At 38.8% G+C, this 26,637-nt stretch overlaps 2 protein-coding genes across 9 annotated transcripts in view; one reads left to right on the top strand and one right to left on the bottom strand.

Annotated features, from left to right (window-relative positions):
* Positions 1-5,359, bottom strand: part of iqce (IQ motif containing E) — a 21,544-nt gene extending 16,185 nt beyond the window's left edge. For 3 of the 5 annotated variants that reach the window (XM_015359758.2, XM_015359760.2, XM_015359761.2), the window contains exons 1-9: positions 3,550-4,197; positions 3,255-3,302; positions 2,969-3,014; positions 2,491-2,631; positions 2,009-2,143; positions 1,811-1,881; positions 914-1,027; positions 496-546; positions 72-142 (exon numbers count right to left, since the gene is read on the bottom strand). In XM_015359758.2, coding sequence (XP_015215244.1) covers positions 72-142; positions 496-546; positions 914-1,027; positions 1,811-1,881; positions 2,009-2,143; positions 2,491-2,631; positions 2,969-3,014; positions 3,255-3,302; positions 3,550-3,600 — 728 coding nt within the window. In that variant the 5' untranslated portion in view covers positions 3,601-4,197. Of the gene's footprint in view, positions 1-71; positions 143-495; positions 547-913; positions 1,028-1,810; positions 1,882-2,008; positions 2,144-2,490; positions 2,632-2,968; positions 3,015-3,254; positions 3,303-3,549; positions 4,198-5,281 lie in introns of those variants that run through there. The other 2 variants (XM_015359762.2, XM_015359759.2) reach the window with 2 other exon arrangements.
* On the top strand, positions 4,696-26,637 carry snx8a (sorting nexin 8a). Of its 4 annotated transcripts, XM_015359776.2 has the most exons (13): positions 4,696-4,769; positions 7,691-7,818; positions 9,564-9,693; positions 13,536-13,726; positions 14,056-14,176; positions 15,755-15,891; positions 17,533-17,613; positions 18,300-18,460; positions 20,239-20,368; positions 20,808-20,876; positions 21,289-21,438; positions 22,972-23,121; positions 23,689-26,637. In XM_015359776.2, the coding sequence occupies exons 1-13, from the start codon at positions 4,733-4,735 to the stop codon at positions 23,818-23,820; spliced, it is 1,617 nt and encodes a 538-aa protein (XP_015215262.1). In that variant the 5' UTR covers positions 4,696-4,732; the 3' UTR covers positions 23,821-26,637. The 4 variants fall into 4 exon arrangements, with proteins under 4 accessions (XP_015215262.1, XP_015215263.1, XP_069036778.1 ...); XM_069180677.1 differs by lacking the exon at positions 7,691-7,818 and having other exon boundaries at positions 4,736-4,769; XM_015359777.2 differs by lacking the exons at positions 7,691-7,818; positions 9,564-9,693 and having other exon boundaries at positions 4,727-4,769.

Genomic DNA, 26,637 nt, shown 5'->3' with positions numbered 1-26,637 from the left:
TGGAAAATAACCTGGTGCCTGCCACACTTTTTACAATATGCACAAAAACATTTAAAAAAAAAGATACATACTTTAAGGCATTATCCTTCTCTCTGCACTGCTGTTCCAGTTTAAGAATTTTCTGTTTTAGTCCATTCATTATCTGAGGAAGAAAAGTAATCTAATTAAACCACCATGCAAAGTTTATTCCAGGTTCTTGCCTAGATTAGTTCATTAAATAATTAGCTTTCTTCTTTAAATGCCCTTTCCTAACCTTTTTTTAATCCTTCAAAATCTAAATAAAACAGCACAATGCATGCTGAAAAACCCACATTGATTAATCCAGTTCTTCCTTAACCGCGAGCGCTGTGGCTGGACGCCGCAAGATGAACTTTGGATAAGAGCAAATTAATGGAGCACTGAGTGAAGTTAAGCGTCACTAGAAAAGTCTGTCGTTAGCAGAAAAACTGTGATTAATTTAACAGTTTCGCTGCAGCTAAGAAACAATTCACTTACTGCACTTGCGTCATTCTTTTTGTCAACCAGAAGCCTGGTATATTCAGACCCCTGCAAATGAGAAACAAATGAATTTGGTAACATCATAAAAAACAACAACACATTTATAATGAATTACTTTAACACGCTGATTCATTTATCCCATCCATCAATCCATTTCCTAACCACGTCATCCAGTACAGGGTCGTGGGGGGAGCCGGACACAGCAAGGAAGGGGCGCGAGGCGAGATAGGAGCCCAGGCCACTGCAGTTGATTTATGAAATATATACTAACTTTTCATCATTCACAGTTCGTCCTCATGGGTTACACAAGAAAGGTCCAACACTTTCTAAGTGCATGATCTATTAAGAGACAGTGGCTCTACAATTTTGACTCCACTACTGACATTATTAGTATAGCACACTGCTCTTATTTTACCTTGGTGGGGTCAAGGAGTTGCTCGATCTGCTTTTCCTTTTTGCCGTTTTCTTCCTCTAATCTGCGCAATTTCGTTTTCATTATATCAGTCTCGGACTTCTGAGCCTGTAACGTCTAGTGAAAAGGAGATATAAAGATTTGTTTTATATGTTTGTATATGTATTAGGATATGGATGGGATGAACTGGGTGTAGCGTTTTTATTAGTCTGAAAGGTCCACTTTAAACCTAGCAATCTGTTTAAACATATATTTTTTTTGTTTGCGCATGAACATAACAATAACTGCACAAGTGATTCTGTAGTGTTTAATCTTTGCAACACAAATCTGTAATTAATGCAAGATACCAACGGAGAACTGCTTTTACAGTACTGTACTACTTCAATAAATTAATTTTAATACAGAATAAAAATAAAAAGTGCAGTCACAGATGATTCACAGAATTTGTTGTTTTTGTTATTGTTTTGTGTGAAATGAGTGTTAGTGTGATATATTATGAAAAGTGTGAGCATTATCTCAATGCATTGAAATTTGTCATTTTTTTCTGTGTACTGATTAAATTTGAATTACAGAAAGGAAGATTAATATGAGGAAAAGGTATAGAATGTAAGTTAGCTGGCAATGAATTTGCATGCATGTTAAGCCAAGTAAGAAAAATGTTTTTCACTGTATCTATTATACGGTGACAATTATTACACTAATATTGACACTGACAGTCTTATTAATGTTATCAAAGACAGCATAGAAAGCAATTCAACAAATAAAAAGTTATCTTCAACAACCTCATCCTTTATGAGATCATTAAAAAACACATTTGATTCCAAAACATATTCATCCTGTCACTGACGTCGCCTTTAAAGATGATACTCCACAACTAACCACGTTCATCTGAGTACTTACCTTTTTAAGTTCAATGATCTCATCATACATATCTTCTTTCTCTCTGAAGTCTGGGGTCCCTGGAACATATCCTGAAAACAGAAGTGAAAGTTTCCAGCTGCATCCCTGAATGTCAGACTAAGGTCAAACGAGAAATAAAGAAAGTCAACCATTTCCATTGCAGTTGACCTGTAGATGTTATGAAAGGTGGCTGTTTACCGTTGGTGGAAGAGCGTGCGTGCTTCGGCTTCTTCATGCCGAGAGCTTCTTTCAGGTACTCTGGGGTGTTTGAGGAGGAAGAATGCCTTGTGAGTGTTGCATCGAAGTCTCCTTTTAGGGGCTGTGACAGACCTGCTGGGAGCAGTCCACGATCACACATACTAGCCACATTCTCTACAAATACTGGTGACATTATAGAACAAAAACAGCTCGGATATTTTACAACAGAACAGTAACCGAGGGACCTATCCTATTGCATACACATATCTCGTGTAGCTGCTGCCAGTACCGGAACAACAGAACAAAACAAGCAGACTGGCCACATCACCATCAAAGAAGGAGAGCAATCAAGGTCAAATTGTCAAATATACTCTAAGAATTACCTATATAATTCAGATTCCATGATAAAATAATACTGTTTTATTTTCAGACTGCAAATTCACTTAGATTACAATTGTACCTTAAAATCTTTTCATACACACCAGTCTTAACAGATGCCAGCCAAAACTCCCTGGGTACTCGAGCTGAAGGGTTTTCAAGGTGCATTGTACCCGTCCCTTTCAATGACCGCCAAACTGCTGCTTTTTTGGGGCGCAGGCTGGTGCTGGAGAAGTATGGCGATTCTAAAAATAAAAAAGTGATATAAAAATCAGAATTTACAACTTGAATTGCATCCAGCATACCTTGTGAAATTATTTTTAAAAAAATTCAGTTGTTTTCACATCTGCAATTGGAAATCTTCCTTTAACAGTTTACAGATTAGTAAAATCCAAGCAGATTTTTAAAATTGTTGTTAATGTAGATGGCCTTTTCTTTAACTTTAATTAAATTATAATTACATATTTTCAAGCAGTTTTAAGGCACATACATATCTTAAATGTGAGGAATGTAAAAAACAAAACATTTCAGGTGATAACTGACCGTTTTCTACTAATAACATCTGAAATACATGTCTCTTACTGGGAGATGGAGGTGGCTTACTCGATGTCTTCTTTTTCATTGTTCTCTGAATAAAGACACACGAATTATATGAGACAAGGTTGTCAGTAAAAAAGTAAAAGTCCGTCCAGAAAAAAATACATTAATATCACATTCCAGAAAAAAAAAACATTCATGTTTAAAGAATGAAGCCCTCAGATGTGAATAAAATATTTAATGCATTTATTTCCTTTAGACAAAATGTTAATAACGTGAAAGCTCGTCAAGGGCTATTTCTGTTTTACAGATATGCATCAGTAAGAAATACCTTTTCTGAACCAGAGGCGTAGGTAGCGATGGAAATTCCATCTTCCCCCTGTCAAAAAGCACAAGAAAACGTCAGCTAGTAATACAACCAATGTCAGGACAGTGCTGACTCAACTACACGTTAATAGTTTAAGTGACAGTGTTTAAGTGTTACACGTGAACAACGAAATCGATTTGCTCGCCACCCTGCTAATGCTTTTAATATGCAGTATCGGTAAAACTACTTTATTTGAAAAAGAAATTGTTTAATCGTAACATAAAGCATGCTTGTAACAGAACAATATTAATCTCCTTACCAGATCTTCCAACTCCTCATCAGTCAAAAATTCACTAGCTTCGACTGACATTTTTCTTATTCTTAGTTTCTCAATTTCATTCCTGAATACTTGTACTGTACTGTAAATGTACTGTACTGTAAATGTATCTTAAAACCTATGCGCTGTTCAAAATATCAAAACGATCAAATCTATTGTTACTCATCGATTGTAAGTTATGTGCAAAATACTATCCCACGTTTTAAAATACAATTTCTTCCGTATAGTTACTCTTAATGTGGCATTCACCGAACCCAGTCCTCAAAACTAGACTTTACAATACAGATAATCATCATTGTAACTCTACAACATTAACAGTTATTCCTCTGTATCAATCTGAAAAGTTACTTCTGAATTCTTAAGACAATAATGCATTATCTGGTCTCCCCGGTTTTACTTAATTGCATACATTTTAATGGACTTATTGATATGTACTACAACTAATTTTGAGAAAGCTTGTTTTTTTAATTAAAGTATTTCGATTTTCCCCCAACAACAAGCTAAAGATCTAAGTCGAATATTTTCATATTTCCAGACATAAAGTATCAAATTGCAAATCAACTGGAATTCGTTATTATACGGTATTTATTCTTTGCTGATAACTTCAGTTGTTCCCTTTGTCTGGTTTGGGCATCATTAGAGTCGTCTATGGCAACCAAAAACACATTATGCTCTGTGGGACTACCAGAAACTTACTCGTATTGTTTCTGGGCTCAGATGCCACATTTCAACAACATTAAATTAATTTAATCTTTGTTTTTACTGAATACTACATTTTAAGACAAAAGGGTGAGAAACTGCGAAATAGAATAACTCTTTACATTTGAAAGTAAGGTTCATTGCTTGTATGCTCTCCTATAAACTTCGAATTCTGTCTTGCCTTCACACACGAGGTTAATAAAATGTGGTATACACATACAATCCAAAAATAATAAATACACATGCAAAATATATGTGCAATTCCCAAAAGAATATAATAGGATCTTTAGCTCTTTTGGTGTTCTAGGACATCAAATACGACAAAGTTTCTTCCCAACTCTAGGAGGGAATTTCCTTACGGGTATTTTTCACTAAGGGTAAGTTCTAGTTGGCCACTCCTTAAAGTTAAATAATAAATTCTATTTTTTTTCTTCAGGAAGTCACATGGAGAGGAGCTGAAGCTCACATGACTGTCAGAACTATGGAAGGCGACATCAGTGAAGGTAACCAAAAAAACTCTTCATGCCTCAGCAAAAAGTCAACTTTTTATTCATTATACAGTACGTGTTGCGCTATACACGTACTCAATGCGAAGAAAGTCATTGAAATGTGTTATTGTAAAATCGTCAGTGTGTACTTCCTTGCAGTTCGGCTTGCTGCTGTTACTAGTTTTCTTGTGATTTTTGGCAGGCGGATTTGATGTTTTCCATTAGGTGTCTTATACGACAAAGAGAGAAATTGATTGCGAGGCCGAGAGGACATCAGTAAGGGAGATGACCAACAGTTTTCTCCCGGGGATTTTATAATGTAGTGGCGGTGTGTTGTTTAAAACAAACCTGAAAGTAGGGCAATTTTATGATTCTTAAGTTTTGTCCAGATAATGTGCCAGGCACAAAGAAAGCCTTTTTTTTTGTCCAAACGCTTGCATCTCATTCGAGGTGAGGCTGATAGTATTGGAGTATGCGGATCATGTCAGTAAAAGTGTCTTGTTTTGTTGCCTGCTGGACGGTCTCACCTCTTGAGAATGTGCCGATCTTGTTTGCGTTCCGTGGCCGTGACAGCTTGTGTTAAGTCAACGATAGCTCCATCCTCGTGTCCTTATGTAGATGTCCAATTGCACATCTATTGTTAAAATGCAAAAAGTTCATAAACTGAAACCAAAGGCTGTGAAGGATCAGTCGGATATCCGCCCTCAGCAGATACTGAGCCAGTTACTCGTGGCACAATACCGAAGGCGTCTTTTTAGTGTAGTCTGTGCCAGAGGAGAATTTACACCGACTGCTCAATAGTAATTAATACTTACTCTAGGGGTGTGAATAAATACGACCCTAGTGGTTTATGGACTTTAATTGTGACAGATATAATTTTTCTCAGTGCACAGCTATTAAGATCGCAGCTTGTAGATCTCTTTAAAGCAAGATGCATAATTTCTGGAAATACGAAAGTGACGTTTTTTATTTGTAATTCACTGGGGGTTTGAATAAACCTGGGGGGCACTGTATGTACCGTAATACTTTAGACCAAGCTCCACATGAAGTGTGGTTAATGTTTCTTCATCAGCGTGCAAACCGTTTGTGTGCTCCGTCTTTCCTGACAGCCTCTGAAAAGGGCATTTTTGTGGCTCTTCTAGTGTTATGCTTGCAGTCCCTTGACCTTTTTATTATTTTAAAGCTAGTCAATAATATCTTAGTGACTTATTTTTTAAAGATAGGTTAAAGTTATATTTAATCACATTGCCTTTGCACTATAGTAGTTGATACAAGCTGGGAGCAATTTTGGGTGGAATTTTCCGTGGATGTGTAGCTACAGTATGTAGTGACCCAACGATTGTCTGACAGGAGAGACACCTTCGCAGTTACAGCACTAAAAGTTAACTTCTGAAGATAAGCTACAGTGGCCTCATGTTTATATTTTTTTGGTTCATCTGGTTAAAACGAGAGTGAGATGCACAAAATCACAGTTTATTTGAACTGAAACAATCATAGGTTAGCCTTTGTCCTGTAAAAGTTCCTATATAATGAAAGCATCTGGTTTCTTTATTACTGTACTTTGACGTTTGTGATAGGACTGCAAACATGACAAAGTCTTCTGTTGTTAAATTCTTTGTTTATTGTGCTTGATGAATGAGTAGCATGGTTAGGCAAGACTTAATCTTGTCTTGACTAAAAATCATTAACTTTCCTTTCAGTCTTTTCAAGTTGTAATGTTTGCGTTTCATTTTTTGGCATCACAAGATTGACACATTGTCAGCTAATGTAGAGGCAATTGTTATAAAGAGGATATTGCCTTTTAAATTGCTTGGAAGGTGTTTTGTAGCAGCCTAGTTCTGTTAAAGAGTCAAGTTGAGTAATTCTGCAGCTCTGTTAAGAGGTGACTAGACAAACTGACACTGGGGTTTCCATAGTGATCTAGTGTACAGCTGGCCTTTCCTTTAACTTGTGAGGATAGCCGTAAGTAACGCTATTGTGTTTGTGCAGCTAACTAGCTGGATGTCTTCACCACAGTGTCACAGCAATGCATATCACATTTTCCATTTCATGCAAAATGCTTGATTTAAAGTGATGATAAAGCAAAACAAACTATTTTGCTAATAGTGAGCAACTAAAAGTGAATGAGGGTGTCATGCTGATGTTGTCTGAGTCTATCATGGAGAGATAACATGTATGGAACCATAAAGCTACAGTATATCTCCTACTGCTTGTAGTCCTTTGTTTGCATTGTGCTTGCTTAATGCTTTTTGGATAAATAAGCCGTTTTAATAAAATAAATTCTCATTCACAAAAACGCAATGTCTCTGAATAAGGAGCTCAGTTTAGCTTTTCTCTCCTGATTTGTGTGATGATCTGATTGTGGGGGGAAAAAACAGGAATTGTGACACAGATCCAAATTTGGTGCAATTATTGGTAATTTGAACTTTATACAGTGTTTTCCTTTCACGGATGATTTAAGTTCCTGTTGGAGCAGTTTACTGTTCTGTTATAGGCTTTCACACGTGTGGGGAAGTGTTACAAACTATACCAGGAGCTGAATCAAAAGCCCCAAAGAAAAGTCACTGTCAGTTGGAAATTCCCTCTGAAGGCACATACTGTATAACATGCTGACTGTCTGCAAACTCCTCCTGTAATTTTTAATATTTGATATACTCTGTGCACCATACTTTGCATGTGTCTATTTAGGTATACGTTTAGGCATATTCAAACTTGGTTAGGGCAGGGAAAGTAATCCCTTGTATTTCTCAAATATGTATGTAATTCTGTAGCTCAGTGAGTCGCAGAATTGGCAATCTTAACCTCATGTTTTGTATAATAATCAACTGTGAGATTTATTGTCAAAATAAAGAGAAGTTCAGTCATAACCGTGCTCCAGTTATAAATTACAGTATCTTTTTTTTTAACAAAACGACCTGTTCGTTTTGATTATCCAGGTTCAGTTCCCCCGTATTACAGAGAAGTTTATGAAGCACTATGCAGTAAGAAAGATGAACGAGTGCAAGGAGATGTTTTTCAAAGGCTGTTGAGCAAGACAGATCTTCCCTGTGCTGTACAGAACCAGGTAAGGAGAATGCGCCTGTTACAGAGCTATAGATGCGAGAGAGTGGTTGAAGTAAAAGAGCTTTCTATTGAGGTATCAGTGGGCCACACTCTAACTGATAGAAAGTTGTCTTGCATGACACGGTGCTTAGTCTCTGCACACGTGTGGTGGTAGAAACTAGGGAAAAGGGATTCGCAATGGTAAGTCCCAAAAATGTTCAGTGCGGGAAATGTACTGGAACACATGCTGATTGTAGCATTAATAAGTAAAACATGCGTTTTGAAGAATGCCACAAAGGACTTTGTTTTTGTTGCCCCATGACTGGATAAGAATGCAGTAGGAATTTGAGATCTTATTGAGGAGACTGTCTTTGCTTGTGCATCGGAGACTGTAATTGTTTTTTTTGGATTCGTCATTGGTACACTTTGTCGTCAGCTCCTCCCACAGTGGGTAAAAAAACAATCTGTTCTGTGAGTTTTGCTTCAGTCCAGTTTCTCTGACCTTTATTTCAGCTGAGGTATTGCTTAGATAGCAAAGATCTGGATTATAGCACAGGAAAGCCTGTTTTTAAATAAGATGTATACATCTCCACAACAAACATCTCAAACTAAACAAACATTGCTGTAGTGTTTAAGAACTTAAAAGAAAATATTTTTAAAAAATGGCTTCTATTTTACAGTATACATAACTGCTCTAAATCGAAGACTAGTCTTATCTTTGAGGAAAACTAACTGGGAGTCTTAGTAAAATAATTGGATAGGCAGAGTAAAGTGTGCACACAACATTTCAGCTGTTGAGCCTTCTTCAGATGTGTCATGTCATTTCTATCTATTAGGGATGGGGGATAGCATAAGTTAAATAGATTAAATACACACAACACTTAGTGCTTAAACATAACAGAAGCTGAACCTTTACAGTGTGATGTCAAAATTATCTTGGTCTAAGACCTAATGAGAATGGCTTCACACATTATACCCTCTGTAAAGACACAAAGAATGATGCATAACAGACTTTATACTTATTCATATGTGCGATACTTGAGGTATTAAGATGCCTGGCAACTCTGATTACCTTTGTATGTTAATATAAAACAATAAAAAAACATAAGATAGAAAACTCAATTATCTTGGAAATTGGAAAGCCTCGGGACACCTTCATTACAAGAGTAACATGGGTGTAATGGGCTCCCATTCACTATGCTTTTTTCAATAAAAACATTTCTTAGTGTGCCCTATTTTAGTAATCTTGAGGGTACGTTTGTGGTTAGTTGTGTATTACAGTAATATTGCTTATTTCTAGTAATCCATCCATCCATTTCCTGACCTCTTCATCCAGTACAGGGAAGCCTGAGCCTCTCCCAGCAAGCAGTGGGCACAAGACAGGAGACACCCTGGATGGGTGTACAGACACGCACACACACACACCAGGGGCAGTTTCCCCAGAAGCCAATTAACCCACCAGCATGTCTTTAGACTGTGGGAGGGAATGGGAGAGCCCAGAGCAAACCCACAGAAACACAGGGAGAACATACGGACTCCGTGCGGCCAGGGCCCCGGCACTGCGAGACAGCGATGCTGACCTCTGCACCCCGCTTATAGTCATATGTTTAGAAATTTCTTCCCCTCCTGTTCTTTCTTGTTTTGTCTTTAATCATATTAATGAATTTAACGGCTTCTATTGTGAATCTAGAGCTTCTCATTTGGGATTGAGAGAGGAGAACATCTTGCTTTCCCAGCTGGAACTGAGGGCATTTTCATCTTCCCCAGGTTGCTGAACATGTGGAATTTAAGGATGGGTTCCTGTCAAAGGTGTCCCTTTATAAAGCGCTTGCTCTGATTGCACTGGCTCAGCAAGGAAAGCAGCCCAGCCCAAAACTACTGGAGAACTACATTCAAGGTACCACAGCCCAGAGCTTGTAGGAGGGATCCATTTTTCTAATTCAGGCAGAAACGGTTCTTAGGAACTGGTGTTGAAATGATCTTTATTCTTACTCAGGCACTGAAAGAATATAAATATAAGTAATATAAGTACTGTATATAAGAAATTTGCAGCTGCACTTACAAATGGAAATGTGGTGGATGTGAATATACAGTTTAGCTGTTCTGGAGAGAGATAGTGATGGTTCTTTTTTTTAAGGATTCCCAGAGGCGAATTTTGTGATGGGGAATCAGAAAGCTGTTGAGGTCATTTGTTGTGTGGTAGTCTTACAGAAAAAAACTTTCAGTGTGAATTTAAGAAGCAGCTCTGAACTTTATCCAGGTGAAATTCAGAAGACTTTTTCTTTCTCCCTGAAGAAGCATGATCACGTTGGTTATTCTGATTGTGAATAACCATGTATATGGCAGTATACAACTTCCTGTCAGTTAGACTGTGACGTACAATTTCTCAGAATCTGCTTACTGTACTAGCTGGACACTCAGACCATCTGATGGGCTCAGCCTCAGCAGTGATCGGTCTGTTGTATATTACAATTATCTAGTTATTCTGCAGGAGAGCACCACCCTTCCAAATGTTCATTCAGATGGTCTATTCCAAGCCTTGATATCACTACAGGTCGGCGATGGCCAGTCAACCTGAGATGTTGCACTACCTGATGGCTTTGTGTTGGTGAACATTGCTACGTGGTTTGGCTGTCTAGCTTGCAAATGATGATTTATAGCCTCCTCCTCCTCATAGCTGAAGTGCTGATACTTGGGTTTTTGTAATGTGGTATTTCTGATGCAATGGTACTGGCATTGTACAAGTGGTAACAGTGATTGAGCATGATGTGTCAATCTCAGCGAGGTATTGTGATTTACGGTGTCCCATACCCTGACCTACCCTTGATGGACTAGGAATGTCTGTAACATCGTGCCACAGACGTGACTGTGTTGTCTTAGTCCAGCCTCCAACATATGTTGGTCATGGGGAACAAAAAGATATCTTGATGAGTGGATCATACAGGTTCCGTTCTGTTTTTGTTTTTTCCTTGATTTTGTTTTTGGTAGGTTTGACCTTCAACATTGTGTCATGTCCTCCCTCGTGTCCGGTCAGCTCTCAAAAATGAGGTGATTTAATGTAACAGCCCAGTCCTGAGTGTGTGTTGGTCTGTAACAAATGATCAGTTAATCAATGCCACAAATATGTAATCAACATCCAAAATATATGTGCTTTATTTCCTCAAACTTTCCATGTATAGATAAAAAAGTTTCTTTTTATTATATTCAGGATATGTAGTCTATATATAAAAACATTTTCTTTTAAATATTGTTGTGATTGTAGTCCAGATATTGGCATTCATGCTGTGCGGTTTCTCTGTCTATGTTGGCTAGCATCCACTCCTCACTGCGTCCGGCATCTGTATTGTCCTCACAATCAAAAGAAGAAGCTGGTCAGCACATTTTCTGAATATTTTATTTTGGGTTCTGACACCAAGTTCCTTTCTGTTGGGGAATTTTGATGAGCCGCTTGCATAAGAACATGAGAAAGGTTAAAGTAAGAGGACCCGGAGGCGACATTGCTATCAGCTAAGTGATCCAAGGATCTCTGCTATTCCTTGAAGGAAGTGACTTTTTACAGGATTAGGTTTTGCCGTATAGCCGGGTGTAACTTGTTCCAGACTTTCACAGCCATTTGTTTAAAAAAAGCGTCTCCTGTTCTCAGCTGGCGTTCTCTGTAGTCTGCCCTGTGATTTGAGTTTCGTTGTTGATTCTGAAGAAGCCAGTTGAATTGACTAGGTCTGTACCTCTGAGGATATTGAATACATGAATCAGTGCCTCGTGTAGTTTCTCTGTTCAAGAACAACAAGTTTATTTCCTTTTTTCATTCCCTTCAGAGTAGGATATTCCTTTATGCCCTGGTATGTATCTCATCGCTCTTCTCTGGGCTGTTTTCAGATCTTACTGTTGTTTGGTATTTGTTTTTTATGGCAAATCTAAAATAATGCCCAGAACAAGACTTGTCAGAGGACACTTTCTGTGTATGGTTCTTTCTATGCATCTTGTGTTTCCAGTCTTGGATTGTAACACGTTTAAGACAGCTTTCAGTTCATATTCCTTTTCAAGAATTCAGTGTTTTCACAGGTGCTCACAGTATGCCACAGCATGGTTTAGAAATTCTCCCCAGAGTGCCATTTTTCTCCAGGTTTCTGGCTGAGTATAACTTCCTGTCAGTTACACAAAATTCCAAATTACAAATTACAACCTGCTTTAGACCCACACTCTCTGCTTTTGTTACACACTCTCATGTGACTTAAGAAGCAGTTTTATAGAGACACTGATTAAATTAAAACTTTGACCCAAACTCCAGCTACAAATTAATAATACTTTCTTACAGGTGACTTGCTGTTTGCGAGGTGCTTGTCATGTCTAGCAGTTCAGAACACACCATCCGATACTTGGTACTGTATAAATGTCATGAATGGGGTGTGGCTCAAAATTGTGATTTAATTTGGCGTTGAGGTGTAATTGCTGGTTGAAGGAGTTAACTTTTTTTTGTATCTAGAGAAGTGGCATTTTGTTTTTTCTTGATATGGGGGTTATGAAGTTTATAATTTATCTTAAATAAGTTTAGCATTATTCAACCAATAATGAAGCTCAGATACTGCTGTGTTAAACCAGGCGTGAATTTGTACTTGGAATTTACAGCTCGTTTGAGAGAAACGGCTTCAGCCCTTGAGTGTTTTCAGTTTTTGAGAAAGAAGTGGGTGCAAGGTCCAGGGCAGGAGACACCTGGCTCCACTGCAATTTCCCTGGCACTTACTCCGCCAGCAAGACGAGCACCTTTTTATACAAACAGCTCACAATACAAACATGAGCAAGAATCCAATCTGTCAGTCAGCGAAGAGCCGCTTACTGTTTATTAAGGTGCCATTTTGGGGGACTCTTGTGGTTGTCAGATTGTCGCCACACCTATTCAGGTAAATCCAGGGCACACAGCTACACAGTTAGACTCATTTAAATGCACTGTTACTGTGCAGGCTGTGCTTCCATGATGGAACTGAATTCATTCACCTTCCTTCCTCTTTGTAGATGACTAGTTCTACAGTTTCCCTGTGCTGCATCTGGTCTGATGCTATGATCTGGTCTGAATCAGTCATGAATCGTCTCTACTTTGTCGAAGGAACTTAATTTTTTAGATTAATATGTATGCCGATATACTACATTTAGATTGCTACATGGATAACCAGGAGTTTCTTTTTTTGGCTTTTTCTTATGTCGGCTGGGGAAGTGGAAAATTAGTTTGATTCCCCTATAACTGCCTGTTTTTAGATTTGTTCTGATCTCTGGCTTAACTAAAGTAAACATCTGTATATTTGTAGTGCTTTGTGACTGGGGTTGAAGCTCTGATTTGTGTTTTAATTTTGCATTAAGGCGACATTGTTGAAAATGCAGTGAAACGTTATTTTCTTTACAAAAGTTTGACAAACCAAGTGGAGATAAAACGCCACCTCTAAACATGCATATTCCTCGGAGGTTGATTTTGGTTTTTTACCTGAATTGTTCAAGATTATTGAGTCTCCCAGAATTCAAAATATATTACATTATTGTGTTTAATAATGGACCTAGCTCTTTTTCTAGTGCTTATCTTTGTCTGTCGATCCATACTATTAATAGTGAAGGCAACCGAATATAAAAATCCTAATCCATTCCCTGAAGACTTCTGTTTCCAAGTGAGCGTGAATGTTTCCAATGTTGTTTTAGAAAACACTGGCCGCACTGCAGTGTGCAGAGAGCCCTCATTGTCGGGTTGTTTCCTAGATTTTCCCAAGCCTGAGCTGGGCGACCTGAAGGAGCTGCAGGTGCTCAGGATGCAGTCCAGCACGGAAAACCCCCTGGTCCTCTCGCTCAGCTTGACCCAGCTGCTGGGCCGGGACGTAGTGCAGGTGGAGCTCATCCCCGAGAAGAAGGGCCTGTTCCTCAAGCACGTTGAGTATGAGGTGACCAGTCAGGTAAGACGGGTAAACGCCGTTCATCTCCGCTCTTTGTTTTGAGAAGCCACAATCTCAAGAGAAAAGAATGTGCTGGAAGAGTGCAGGAACACATCCGCTTGTCTTTAATAAAACGGTTGCCAATTACGAATTGCTAATTGAACTTTTTATAAAACACTTCTTTCTTTAATATTGAACTTTTTGAATAGAAGGAGCCCAAAGTTTTGTCTTATTTTCCTAGTTTCAGGTTTGTGCTCTGTTGAGTTGAAATGCCACACTCGTGTGAGCTTTGGTGCATGAAGCATGATTTGCAGGTCATCACTAATGTAGTGTTTCCTGTCCTCCTGCAGCGATTCCACACATCTGTCTATCGGCGATACAGCGATTTCGATGTTTTCCATGAACTTCTGCTGCAGAGGTTTGCCTACAGGATGGTGCCAGCTCTCCCACCTAAAAGGATGCTAAAAGGAGGTAAAGATTGATGTGCATCACAGGAGCTTCACTGCTAGAACTTTGAGGGTACTTAAAAAGTGGTAGTGATCTTATTCACTTTTTATGAAATTAATTATTTTTCTCCTTTCATTTGTACTCTCTGAATAACTATCCATTAAAGAAACAGTTTTGCCGATAAAACATGTACCCGCGCTGACACTAGAAACACCTGGCTGTTGGTGCTATCTGCCATTTCTCACACGGCGAGCTCCACTGTAATCACTACTCCCCGACTGTGGCTTGGAGGAAAGGTGCAGCTCGCAGGCTCATCACAGGTGTTTCTACCACAGAAACCCTGGCCAGCTCATACCCACCCACCCCTGCTGGCTCTCTTCACCTTAGACTGCAGGTTTCAGCCTCTGTTCCAGAGGAGGGCTTTCAGTCCTTGAGTCACGCAGGATTAACCTTGTGATTTGCAATTTATACAAAAAACCTTTTAGTTGACATTTCACATGTGATCTAATTTCGAGGACACCAAAGTACCTTTGCTCAGTGGCCTACATACTGTAGGCTGATCTAATCTGCCCAGGGGCTGCTCCTAGAACGTACCATATGTGTTATATTCTGGCCAGAAGAGCCTCTCGCAGATTTTCTGTTCAGCCGTCGAATCAACGCCATCTACGCACACTGCAGGGATCTTGGATTAGATCTTTGTTGAAAAACAAAGTGACGTGGTTTCAGAATAGTTTTTGCAAATGCATGTTCAGCTGGAATTCAGTTTCAGATAGTTGTAAAAGAGTCCCACGGAACTTCAATACATGTCAAGCTGTGTTCCTTGAAGTTCTGTTTAGGTTTACAGATTTTAAAAAATACAGATGTGGTTTTTTTTTACGAATGCAATTTTTCGTTGTTCTTATTAACAGTTTCGCAGAAGTAAAGGAGGAAATTTAGACACTTATAAATAAGGATGTCTGGCATCCTTACAATAAGGCCGTTTGAAAGTGCTATTGTGGTGGAGGTCTGTGGGTATGGACATAAAAATATTCTATATTGGAAACGGTGAAGCTTCAGAAGCAGAAAATATGATTCAGTTCTTCTGTTCTCTCAAAACTCCCCAAGTGGATACAGACCCACGCTAACGCACCGATTTCTCATCTGTACTAAATTATTCTATTGGAACTGGGGTTCGAGGGGGAATTCTTCCAGAAAGAACCTTTGCTCATTCTGGGTTCCACAAGCTGTCATGAGAGAGGCGGTGATTTTGTTCAGTTACTTAGCATCGATTGTCTTGGGAAGTTTTTTCTTCCGAACATTTTAACAAAGTGCGTCTGTCATTATACTCCCAGGGAATTTCCCAAACAGTCATTTTTTTTTATTCTTGAAAAGAACGGGGCTGTTAAAGGAGAAGTGAGAGCCCTGCGATAAAAATAGGATGACGTGTTCTCCCACATCACCACAGTGAACAAGTACCTGGATTCATACGTCTTTGTTGATTTTTTTTTTTACATTATTATATTTTGAAATTGTAAGGTATGGAAAAGTATCTGAATCCAGATGCCTGATCTTTCCGTAGGTTACTGGTAAAAGTTTTTTTTTCTTTTTCAATTACGTTTACAGTCTTGACGTCTACCTCTGAGCGAGAATTTATTGAGGGCAGGCGCCGTGCTCTCCGGAGGTTCATTAACTTGGTGGCGAGGCACCCTTTCTTCTCTGAGGATGATCTCGTAAAGACCTTCCTGACTTTCAGTGGTTCGGTAAGTGTCTTGTCCAATTAAAGACCAGGAGCGGCAGAGTGAGTTGAACTCCAGTCTGCAGAGTTAATCTCCGTGTCAGAGCTGTCAGAGCCGAGAGAGATCTCCGCTCTTTTTCTAACTTGCCTTCCTGAGATTTGGTTGCTGTTTTATGAACAGTTTTAAAAGTCAGTTAAAGCAGGACAGCAGCATCCAAAGTCAAGTTTTTATTTCTGGCAGATCTCTGTAAGAATCCCGCCAGTGATCCCACTGTTTAACGTACTCCTTTGGGTTTTGTCCAGTTTACATAAAAAATGTAGTTATATAGTACTTACGGACAATTATAAAATCCTATAAGAGGCCCCTTAAGTTTGTCCTGTGGTGTCTGCTGTATGTTTACTTGCCCGTACTAATTAGACTAATCATTTTACTCTGTGTTTACTAGGGCACTGAGGCAAGACATGATTTTAAAACTGCCTTTGAACTCAAAAATATTAATTTGTCTTTCTGTACACTGAACATGTAGTACTAAGAAACTGTTCACTATTTCTGACAAAGAATGGTTAGCATTGTGGGATCAAACATCTGAAAAATGTTAGTGATTTGTTCAAAAGCAATATTCATGTTAGTAAGCCTCCTATCAGTTCTCCAAGTCTTAATTAATTTACAAATTGATGTCTTTCATTTTAAAGACCATTCTAAAATGAACATGGAGTCAAATAATTGATCACTCTCATTAATTGCTTATCATGATAGTAATGCATTGCTTAATGGTTTACAAATATGAAGAAGTAAACATGTTCCTAAGCATTTATTTGGTATATTCTGAATTTCCTGGCACAAAAAAACACGATGGGCATGCTCTGGTATGACTCTTTTTGGCCTTAATCTAAAATAATTTTGCTTACACACAGCCAAGAGCTGCGATGGTGTAGCTCTGTTCTTTTCAACATTTTTCCTAGAACCGTTTGTCTGTGCATGGGCTCTGTTAAGGAATTGATACCCTGCCTTAAGAGCTCTGGCAGCTATTTGACCATGGCACAAGCCCTGCGGCATTCAGTAAGGGTCTTTTGCTGCCAGGCTGCTCTGGGAGATAATTCAGTTTTTTTGCTGACGACTTCATTAAACTGTGGATAGGTCATTAATGCATTATAGTGGGAATTACCCAAAGAAAGTATGCACAGCCACTGACACAATGCAGCAGAAGGTGATCTGTGCCAGGTAGATAAATGAATAGCACAGGCAGTGTTAATGAGGTCAGATCAACTCTGCTGGTGCTGTCATCACATCCCATGTTTTTGCCTACTTAGGTAAGATTGGAACTGAAGCACAGAGCACTGCTGGTAGCTCAAGAATCACTGTCCCTATAGTTACGTTTTCAGTAAGTTTCACAAGAGTAAATTTAATAATCGTTAATACTATAGTCATTCTATAACATTGCTTTGCAGTCTTTTCTAAACTTGTTCTTGGGTAATTTCCCTTCCGATTTCATTAACTTAAAGTGTTCAAAAGAAAAAAAAATAGGCTTTTAAGGCAGTTAAAAGGTACTTCTGTGAGGGATGTTTGTACTTCTTCCTTTGGCGATTTGTGTGAAAGCCCTCTGCAGAGTCATGATTTACTCGACATGAGATCATGTCTTTTTTTTCTTCTGCTGTTTCCCTTTAGGATGTGCAAAACAAACTGCGAGAGTCGTTTAAGAAAAGGGGGGATGAATTCATGACTTGTAAAATAGCCACACGGGCCAAGGTTAGTTATTTGTTTTAATAAGAACTAAAACTGGTCGTTCTCAGACTCGTAGCATGGTTTAGAGAATGTATCTTTTGCGTGAACACTTTTTAAAGTTCTGTATTTTCCACAATGGAACAAAGACCAAAACATTATAACACTAATATTCCCCTCCATCCCACCACTGCTAGTTACATCTCAGTTTACTGTTTTACTTCTATATTAAACAATTTAAAAAAAAGTGATGTTTACTAAAGAATTCATTTTATTATACCCTTTAGTGCTTTGCTTATATAAGGTATGTTTTGATTGATGTATTTTCCATTTTAAATAACGCAGGCTGGGAACGTCGGTATTTGTGTATTTGTGATTCTAAAGCAGAGATTCTTCCTGGTAGCCAGCTCTCATCCTATCGGATCAGGTTGGGCCTGGTCAGTACTGCTGTGCCAGACCTCTAGAGAAAACCAGTCCGACAGTGATGTGCCACCTTCTAGCCCGCCAGCTTGATCGTTAAAGATGCCATGGTGCTCTTCGTAAGAGTAGGGATGTGACTGCCTGACTTCCACTTTGGGCCCTCGTAACCTGGTCTTCCCTTTCCATTCGTTTGACATGAAGCACTCTGGGCCTCCTTTGAGCTGAAGAGCAAGGAATTGATCTCCAGTCATGAAGTGTGTGAGAGTGTGATTCTCGATCGCTGTTTTTCCCAGGAGCACCTGCCAGCCGACATCCAGGCTCAGTTTGCAGTCAGCAGGGAGCTGATCCGGAATATTTCGAGCAGTTTCCAGAGGCTGCGCGACCGGGCGGAGAGGATGGCTGTGCGCTCCATCGAAAACGCCACCGACCTGCTCATGTTTGGCAGGGACCTGAGGCATGTAGTACCATGTGTGCTCTGTGAGGTTTTTCCAGCATTGCGCTCGTTTTGTCTTGGTTTAAGGGGGGGATATCGGTAATGGAGGCTGCTAAAGCAATCTCTAGGACGTGTCGACTCCTTAAGACCGCAACCTTCCTGGTAGTTTGGTTGGGCACTTTGTTCCATACTCCCACAACTCTCTGGGTAAACACGTGCCTCCTCTTTTAAATGTTTTAAGTGTGCTTTACTTGTGTCCTCTGGTTCATGATTCGTGTTCATTCTGAAGAACTCCACTTCTTGTGTTTACCTTATCGGTGCCTTTTTGCATACTTGTATCAGGTCCCTCCTTCGTCACCTCTAAGGATAAAAAGGCTAATTTGCTTCAGTCTGTCGGTGTAGGACATTTCTTTAAGCACCGGAATATATTTGATTTCCTTTTGATCAATTTCCCCCATTATCTTGAACATGTTAATACTGTATCAACATAAATAAATGTTTTAGTTTATTTTACTAACTCCATGCAAGCCTGCATCAAGTGCATTGCCTAGTCTTGAATTTTATTTACATTTTTCTGAAAATCATTGGCTGCTTCTACAGTATTTGCTAATCCTCCTATTTTGGAATCCTCTGCAAACTTGGCCTTTTCAGCTTTTTAGAAGCGTAGTATGTAGTAATTTTCAAGTTTATTTTTAGTCTTCTAAGCCAGAATGGCTATAAGCTGATTGCTTTTGGAAAGCTTTTTTTTCTTTCCTTCTACTAGCAAAGACCAAAAATCAAAAATCTGTCTTAACTCTTGCGCTCACACTTCACAAATACGTCAATACGACAGTACCGTGCAAGCTTCATTTGTAGGTCTAAAAGCATAGGAAAAGCTCCTAATGTCGTGCACACCCTTTAAATCTCAATCTTCAGTGTGTATGAAATTCCAAACCCTGTACCAATTATCCAGTCCCCAAGTCAGTCACCCCTGGTGTGGGCGTTTCCAAATCAATAGTGGCAGGTTGGTGCGACAGTGACAAATCTATGGCTACCATACAGTAAGTCAATCAAATTTCAGGTGTTGCACAACTGATGGTGAACAGCTGTTGTGTCAGCTGTTCAGGTGTTGTATATTCATGTTTTGTGTACAATAAACTGGTGTCTCACGAAATTTCACACAGCAGTAGAAAACTAGCGAAACTGTTCCTCACAAATGAATGAGGCCGTACAGCTGCTGGGCTCGGTGGCCCTGTGTTTTGATTTTTCTTCACAACACCAGAACTATTGGAATTTGAAGTTTCAAAAGTGGATTAAAGAACCGAGATGCATGCCTTTTTAAAGATGTTAACGTGAATGAAAAGAGAGATTTAATTGTTTTTGGGTTCCCTGAACCGGAGTATGCTTTTCCTTTCCTAATCAGGAACTTGCTTTTATTTGAAAATGGTTTGTATGAGGCTTTATCTAATCGCACAAAAAACAGAATTATGTTTTATCAGATAACAGTGAAATTTCACACAATTGTCGGTTATTAGTTGTTTTGTGTCAGCTAGAACTCACTACAAGACGCGGAAGCCAAATACTTCTTAATTAGACAGAGCTCATTATTTCCAGGGCTTCAAGTAGCAGGTTTGCTATTTCGCTTTGTTGTTTGTTTTTTTTTGGATGGTGTTGCTCTTTTTGGCAGGAAAGGTTTCCTTGTTTTTTTTGTTCAGACTGAGTAGTCAGTATTAAAAATGAAAGAGCCATGATCCAGTTGTTCCCATCCTGAGCCACAGCTGGAAAGATCTTTAAAGATTTGCGTGTGTCTTGTATTGCAGTGCGCTGGGCTCGGATTCCGCGCCAGTCCCAAAGCTTGGCTCAGCCAGCAACACTTGGGGAGCCCTGCGACAGTCCCTGAAAGGGCTGTCTGTGGAATTTGCTGTGCTTGCTGACAAAGCAGCGCAACAGGTAGGAAGAGGAGCGGAGCTGTACTGTGCTCCTGGCTTGGACCTGCAGTATTATATGTTGAATTTTTTCCCCCAACAGGCATCAATTCAATTACTTGCAGTCTGTAAAATCACACACTTCAGAAATAGAAATAATTTCTGATGCCGTTGATTGTAGATTTTAGCTGCATGCACTTAACGTTTGTAGATGTAATTTTTAATTTAATTACCAGACTGTTAATTATACTAGTCTTACTAGTAAATAAAAGTGTCGTCTTGCATAATTGTGTAAGACAATGTGAGAGATGTAGTGATGAAAACACAATAGCTGAATTGGTTTTGTGGCATAAGGTTCTCATATGTATATAAAATCATATGTATAGTCTTTATATTTCGCATTAAAATTAAGTAGAATCTGCTGAACAAGAATATATTCTGTAAAGACTATTTACCTTTTTCAGGGGAAAAGAGAAGAAGATGATGTGGTGGAAAAACTGAATCTGTTCTTGGATCTACTGCAGTCATACAAAGTGAGTCTTTATATAGCAACACAGAGTGTGAAAAGCGTTATTCTCTACTGGTGCCAAAACCTTGTGTTTCTGAGAGCATGGAGTGGAGGAGTCAGCACTTGGAGCAAGAAAATATATTTTGTACAACAACTCCAAAAAAAACGTTTTGTAAAAAAAAATAATCTTAAAAACAATAAAATGCAGGAAAACAGAAAGTGAAGAAGGCCCCTGTCCGGAATGCTTCACTGCTACACTGTGAACAGGTCTTAAAGATAGTGCCTCCCTTTGTTAGAGCAAAGACCTGCCCCTGCTTTAGCCTGTCTGTAACTCAACTGCCCGGAGGGGTGCTGCTTGGCAGCAAGGGGTGCCGGTGGGCAGTCTGTTTTTCAACAGTGAAACTCTGAGGTGGTTTGCTTCCGGCTCTTGCCCGCAGGACCTGTGTGAGAGGCACGAGAAGGGAGTTTTGCACGACCACCACCGGGCGCTGCAGAAATACAGCGTGATGAAGAGGCAGATGATGACCGCCACGGTGCAGACCAAAGAGCAGGTGTCTGTGGAACAGCTGGAGTCCCGCATTGTGCAGGTGAGGCGCTGGCCTGATGCTAATGTCACTCCCTGTCCCTGGAGAACTGTCCCACCCACCGGTCTCCTGTACCCAGAACTGCAGCTTCCTACAACTAAAAACTGAGCGCACCTGTCATGCCAAGTGAGGGGTTCAGCCATCACACACATGATTCAGTTTGCCGTCTTGAAAGCTTACAAACAGGCTTGTGATCCCTGTATCTGCCTCAGTCTGTCCCCCTCTGTTTTTAATTGAGCTTAGTAATTCTTGTAGATTACTTTTCACACTGTTATTTCTCATTCCAAGAAGAGAGTCTCCTCATAATCAAGGGGCATATGCAATACAAACACTTAAGTTGCATATGTGCGCAGTATTGCATTAGTTCTTTTTTTTTTCTGGCAGCTAGATAGTGGATAAAAGTTTGAATGTGAAGTTTAAATTGTCTTTCACTATTGGAATGTGAAAGGTGAAAAATGTGTAAAAAGAATGTCTTAACAAATTAGTTTTTGACAGCAGTATAAATGAAAACATGTTCCTGTTTATTTTACATATACTGTATACTGAATCATTCCCTCACATGCATTCACATGAAGATATTCTGTAGAATCTCTGTTAATTCCTTGCTGTATGTTATTACTGGCAATCATAGTTAGTTGTGAGAATTGTAGATTGAAATAAAACAACAATGAACCTGCATCAGCTGTTCATTAACACTCCCCCTGAGCAGATACTGAAAAAGACACTTCCCTTTTTTACAGAACGGATCACAACACACCCACATGCGAAATGCTGTGTGCATTAATAGAGAATGTTGTAACATATTCATACCACAGATTGACATGCCCATGTTTTGTATCGCATAAGAAAGGAAACAGTTGTTTTTTTCAAGCCCACCCTCAAAACAAATGTGTTAAATGTGATAATTTCAATTATCACTTCAAAAATAGGACTTAGCGGATCTTTATAATCACTTAAATCACTTTACACTTAAGCACTTCACCATTTATTTTTTATAGGCCCGAGATAATGGTTATCATTTTTAGGTGGTAACTTTCAATACAAAAAAAGGACCACAGTCCTCCTGTATTTGTATTCAGTGTAATTAAAATAGAGGCAATCTTTTTTTAAGAAAAAAATGCATTATTGTTCATTGTAAGGAATTTATTTTCTGAAATCATAACTGTAGGTCTCTTAATCCTCAGTGGCAAGCGGAAAACATGAACATACAGTATACCAAAGTGACATTTACCACAAATTAACTAGAGTTTTGCATTGGTTCCCTGAGGTTTTGATGTCTCTGCTGTGCTTTACTACTCCAGATTCCAGGTAACTGGAATTCAACAACCTCCCGTAACGGATGTTTCAAAGGGAGATGTATTCATGGTGCAGTGTGTTAAAGCACGTTCAAGAGATGTGTTGCACGGTTGAATTGCTTATGAAAAATAGTTCAGACAAACTTTTTTTTTTCTTCTAGTGCATCTGCAATCTAAATTTGACCACAGAGGCAACTCCTTTCTTTCCACATGCACTAATGCGCGTGTCGATTCTCTCTAGCAAGAGAACGCCATTCTGACAATGGAGCTCCGGAACTATTTCTCCTTATTTTGCCTTCACCAAGAGACGCAACTGATATACACCTACCTTCCCATCACGTCCAGTATCCTGGCAGCATTCGTCAGCTCCCAGATCCAGGGGCACAAGGAGGTATGTATTTCAGAACCACCAGGAAGGGGTCTTATGTGACATTCTGATGGCCAGTGTACTGTCTGGGGCAGCATGGTGGTGCATTGATGCCACATGGCGCTGAGGCCCTGGGTGTCATTCCCGTGTGGAGCTTGTGTCTTCTCCTCATGTTCACGTGGGTTTCCTTCGGCTGTTTAGCATCATTTTCCCTTTGGCAGTAGTTCCTGTAAAGACTGACTCTGCCTTTTCAAGCCCTCGATTTTTATTAACATAGAAGACGGCAACAAAAAACACATCCGGGCCAGCCTGAATTTAAAAGTATAGTTATGCTGTATGGGTTACATTGCGTCACAGTGTCCTTAGATGATAGAAATTTTCTCCACAATCCAGACTTCTTTTAACTCTCCAGCTTGGGATTTTATCATTGGAGTCAGCAGCCATTCTGTGAAATTCACTAACAGTGTGTAAGGCAGAGTTCCCTCGCCTCTTTCTCTCACTGAGTGACATGCTTGTTATAATTGTTCTCAAGACCAGAAGCTAAAAGTAACTTATTTTCTTAAAACCTAAACCTTTTTTTCCCCTCCACAGATGAGTGAGATCTGGAATGACCTCCAGCCCAAGCTGAATTGTCTGTTTGGGGGATCCAATGGTGCACCATCTCCCCCTTTGACACCTCACCGAGGAGACTGGAAGGTACCCGCTGCCTTCTGCACTAATTAGCTGAGCAAGAATAACAAAGAAGCTGCACGAGTCAGCCTGGCTGTCCACTGTAAGGCTTGTGTGGAGGAGACTGTTGGATGTGCACAGCCAAGCATGGGAGAAAATAATGTTTGACCAAAGACACTAATGATAAAAAGAACAGTATAATGATTCCCCCCCCATTTTGTACACTTATTAAAAAATAGCACATTTCTCCTGAAAGCACACAGTATTCATGACTCAGTATGTTAAATTTCTCACCAGGTCAGAGAATAAGCTGAATACAATACGTAAAGCATGAAGTGCAGCAATAAAGCTGCATCTTTTCTCTTGGCAAATAAAAGTATGGATTTGTACAGAAGAACTAGCCTCTGTATTTAAAAAGGGTCAGTTGTATAGTTCTTTGGGAATTTCTACATCATTTTCATGATAATGGGGTAATTTGATATTTGAATGCAGGCTTATAATATACAAACTGATATCCAAAAGATTACCTGCTTTGCTTCTGAAATGAAAAAGAATAAATTCATAAAATTTAAGGTGCTGCTCACAGCTTGTAGAAGTGAGGTGGCTTTCTAAATCTGCAAAGAAAAACAAAATCCAAGTTTAATTCAAAGTTGTGTACATTTTTTTAAATAGTGTAATTAAATTTGTACTTCAGTATAGTTCACAAATTGTAAATATTATTTAGGTAATAACTTTTGATTTAATTGTGATTTTCTAGGAAAAGATTTTTCAAAAATATTTTTTATTAGCCAAAACACAGCTGAAACTGCCCTGGACCACAGATACTTTGATAAAACTTCTAGTGTGTTGTACTGTTTTTAGGCAGAAGATGGCAGCATGTTGTAGTGAAAAAGCTCATTAAGCCTCTCTATTCCCAAATCCTATCTCTTGGTTGAAAGGATAGGAGCACTAAACAAGGCATCGTGGACAGCAATGAGTAAGGTGACCCCGAATCTTCCCTGAGTGGGGGGTGAACCCAAGGGGGTTAGGGGAGGGACATGGTTAATCTGCAGGATAGATATAATGAAGTAAATGATAATAAAAAGAGTAGAGATTGTTTTATATTGAACAATTAACCTTTCACTCTAGTTTTCCCTTGAATTCTAGTTTACTGTCTGCAACACGTGTTGAATGCAGAAATGTTTTAAGACTGTTTTCAATACTGTGCAGATTTTGTATTGTTTTATATCAAGTCTCCAATTTAATGAGTGTGCGTCTGGTCACACTGCAAAGTGTTAAGCAGTACTTTTAAATCTATTTGTTTCACAAGATTGTCTACGTTATATGTATTTTGTCCTCCGTGTGAATGCAAAACATACATTCATATGTGACTCAGTACAAAACTGAGTCATTTTTGTCGATGAGAATTCCAAAATCTGTATTTGATGATTCTAGCAGAAACTCATTAGACACTACTAATAGTGACTGTTTCTTTAGCTTCTGTTATTTTGAAGTAGTGTTCTCTTTAGGACTTTTAAAACTGTGAAAAGCTATTTCAAGAGCAACCCTTGAGCCAGGAGTTCTATATTTTATTGTGTAATACAAAATATCGCGTAGAAGGCTTTTGTAATATATAATTAGTATATATGTATCTAAAAGGATTGCACATCTAAACATTCCATGTTGAAGAAAAGCTATGAATTTTAACAATCCTGTTTACATTTGATTGTCTACAACATCGGCTATGAAACACCAAAGAAACCTAACACATTTGCACTCACCTCTACAGATATAAGTAGATAGATATGCAGGGACAGTTGCTGAATTGTAATTTATATGATATAAATAATATATCAAATTAAGCTTTTTTCAAAGGCCAATGAGATGCCTTTTTTGCTTGCAAAAGGCTAAATGTATTATGTACAGTATGTAAGGTTTATTAGGACACACTCCATGCGAATGGCATGTTCTGTATAACTGGTATTTGCAAAGGCTACCTTACATGCAAATTATTGAAATCAACAACTCTGAGATTAAGTGCTTAAAAGATCTGTTTGAACTTTACCTAGGACATTTATGCTGCTGTTTACAATATATGTTGTGCCTTAAAAGCCATAAATCCTTGTCTGTCATTATTCTACTACATGTATATTTTGCCTCATCACACCGTTGATGTAACTGGAAGTATTAGAAATGTATTGGCTGATGAGTTTATAATCAATTTTTGAGTGTAGCTCATATTGTGTATAGTTTTATCTAGCTGTTCCTTATTATACAGAAGTGAAATGGCAAAATTACTTAGATGTAGATGAAGCATCACTTTGTTTTTTTTTGTCATGATTTCAAAGCAAGAATAATTATCTGCTTTTTGGAATTGCTGCTTTTGTCCAGTGCTCAGCATACTTTAGGGACAGTTTAGACTTTCTTAAATGTCCTCTAAGCCCTTCCACTCTTCTTCATGTAAATATATGTTTCAGCTGAAGTCACTTTGTGTAGGAAAAGAGGGCTGCTGGTGTTGTTGATTAATGCTGCTTTTTATGGGATTAATGGCAATGAAGCTAAAAATCGACTCCCAGCTTCAAAGCCCAAGCACACTCCAAAGACAGCTAACCACACACTTATCTGATCAACATTATCCATGGTGTGAAAGATGAATTGAGAATTTGTGTTTTCTGAACTTCAGTGTATATTCATATCTTACATACATGTGCAATTTTGAAAATTAGATCAAGTATTGATATTAATAAATCTGTAAAATATACTATATGTCACATTTTTTAAAAGGTAGCATTTCAATTATCTTGCTTCGTTTGTTACTCAGCTGTATTGCAGAATTTTATCAATCTATTTTTGTCTTTAAATTTACAATAAACTACATCTTTGGTTACTTTT

The sequence above is a fragment of the Lepisosteus oculatus genome, chromosome 19 (assembly GCF_040954835.1).
Source record: "Lepisosteus oculatus isolate fLepOcu1 chromosome 19, fLepOcu1.hap2, whole genome shotgun sequence".
Lineage (NCBI taxonomy): Eukaryota > Metazoa > Chordata > Actinopteri > Semionotiformes > Lepisosteidae > Lepisosteus > Lepisosteus oculatus.
Note: the sequence above shows the minus strand (reverse complement) of the source record. Positions and strands in the feature narration are given on the sequence as shown.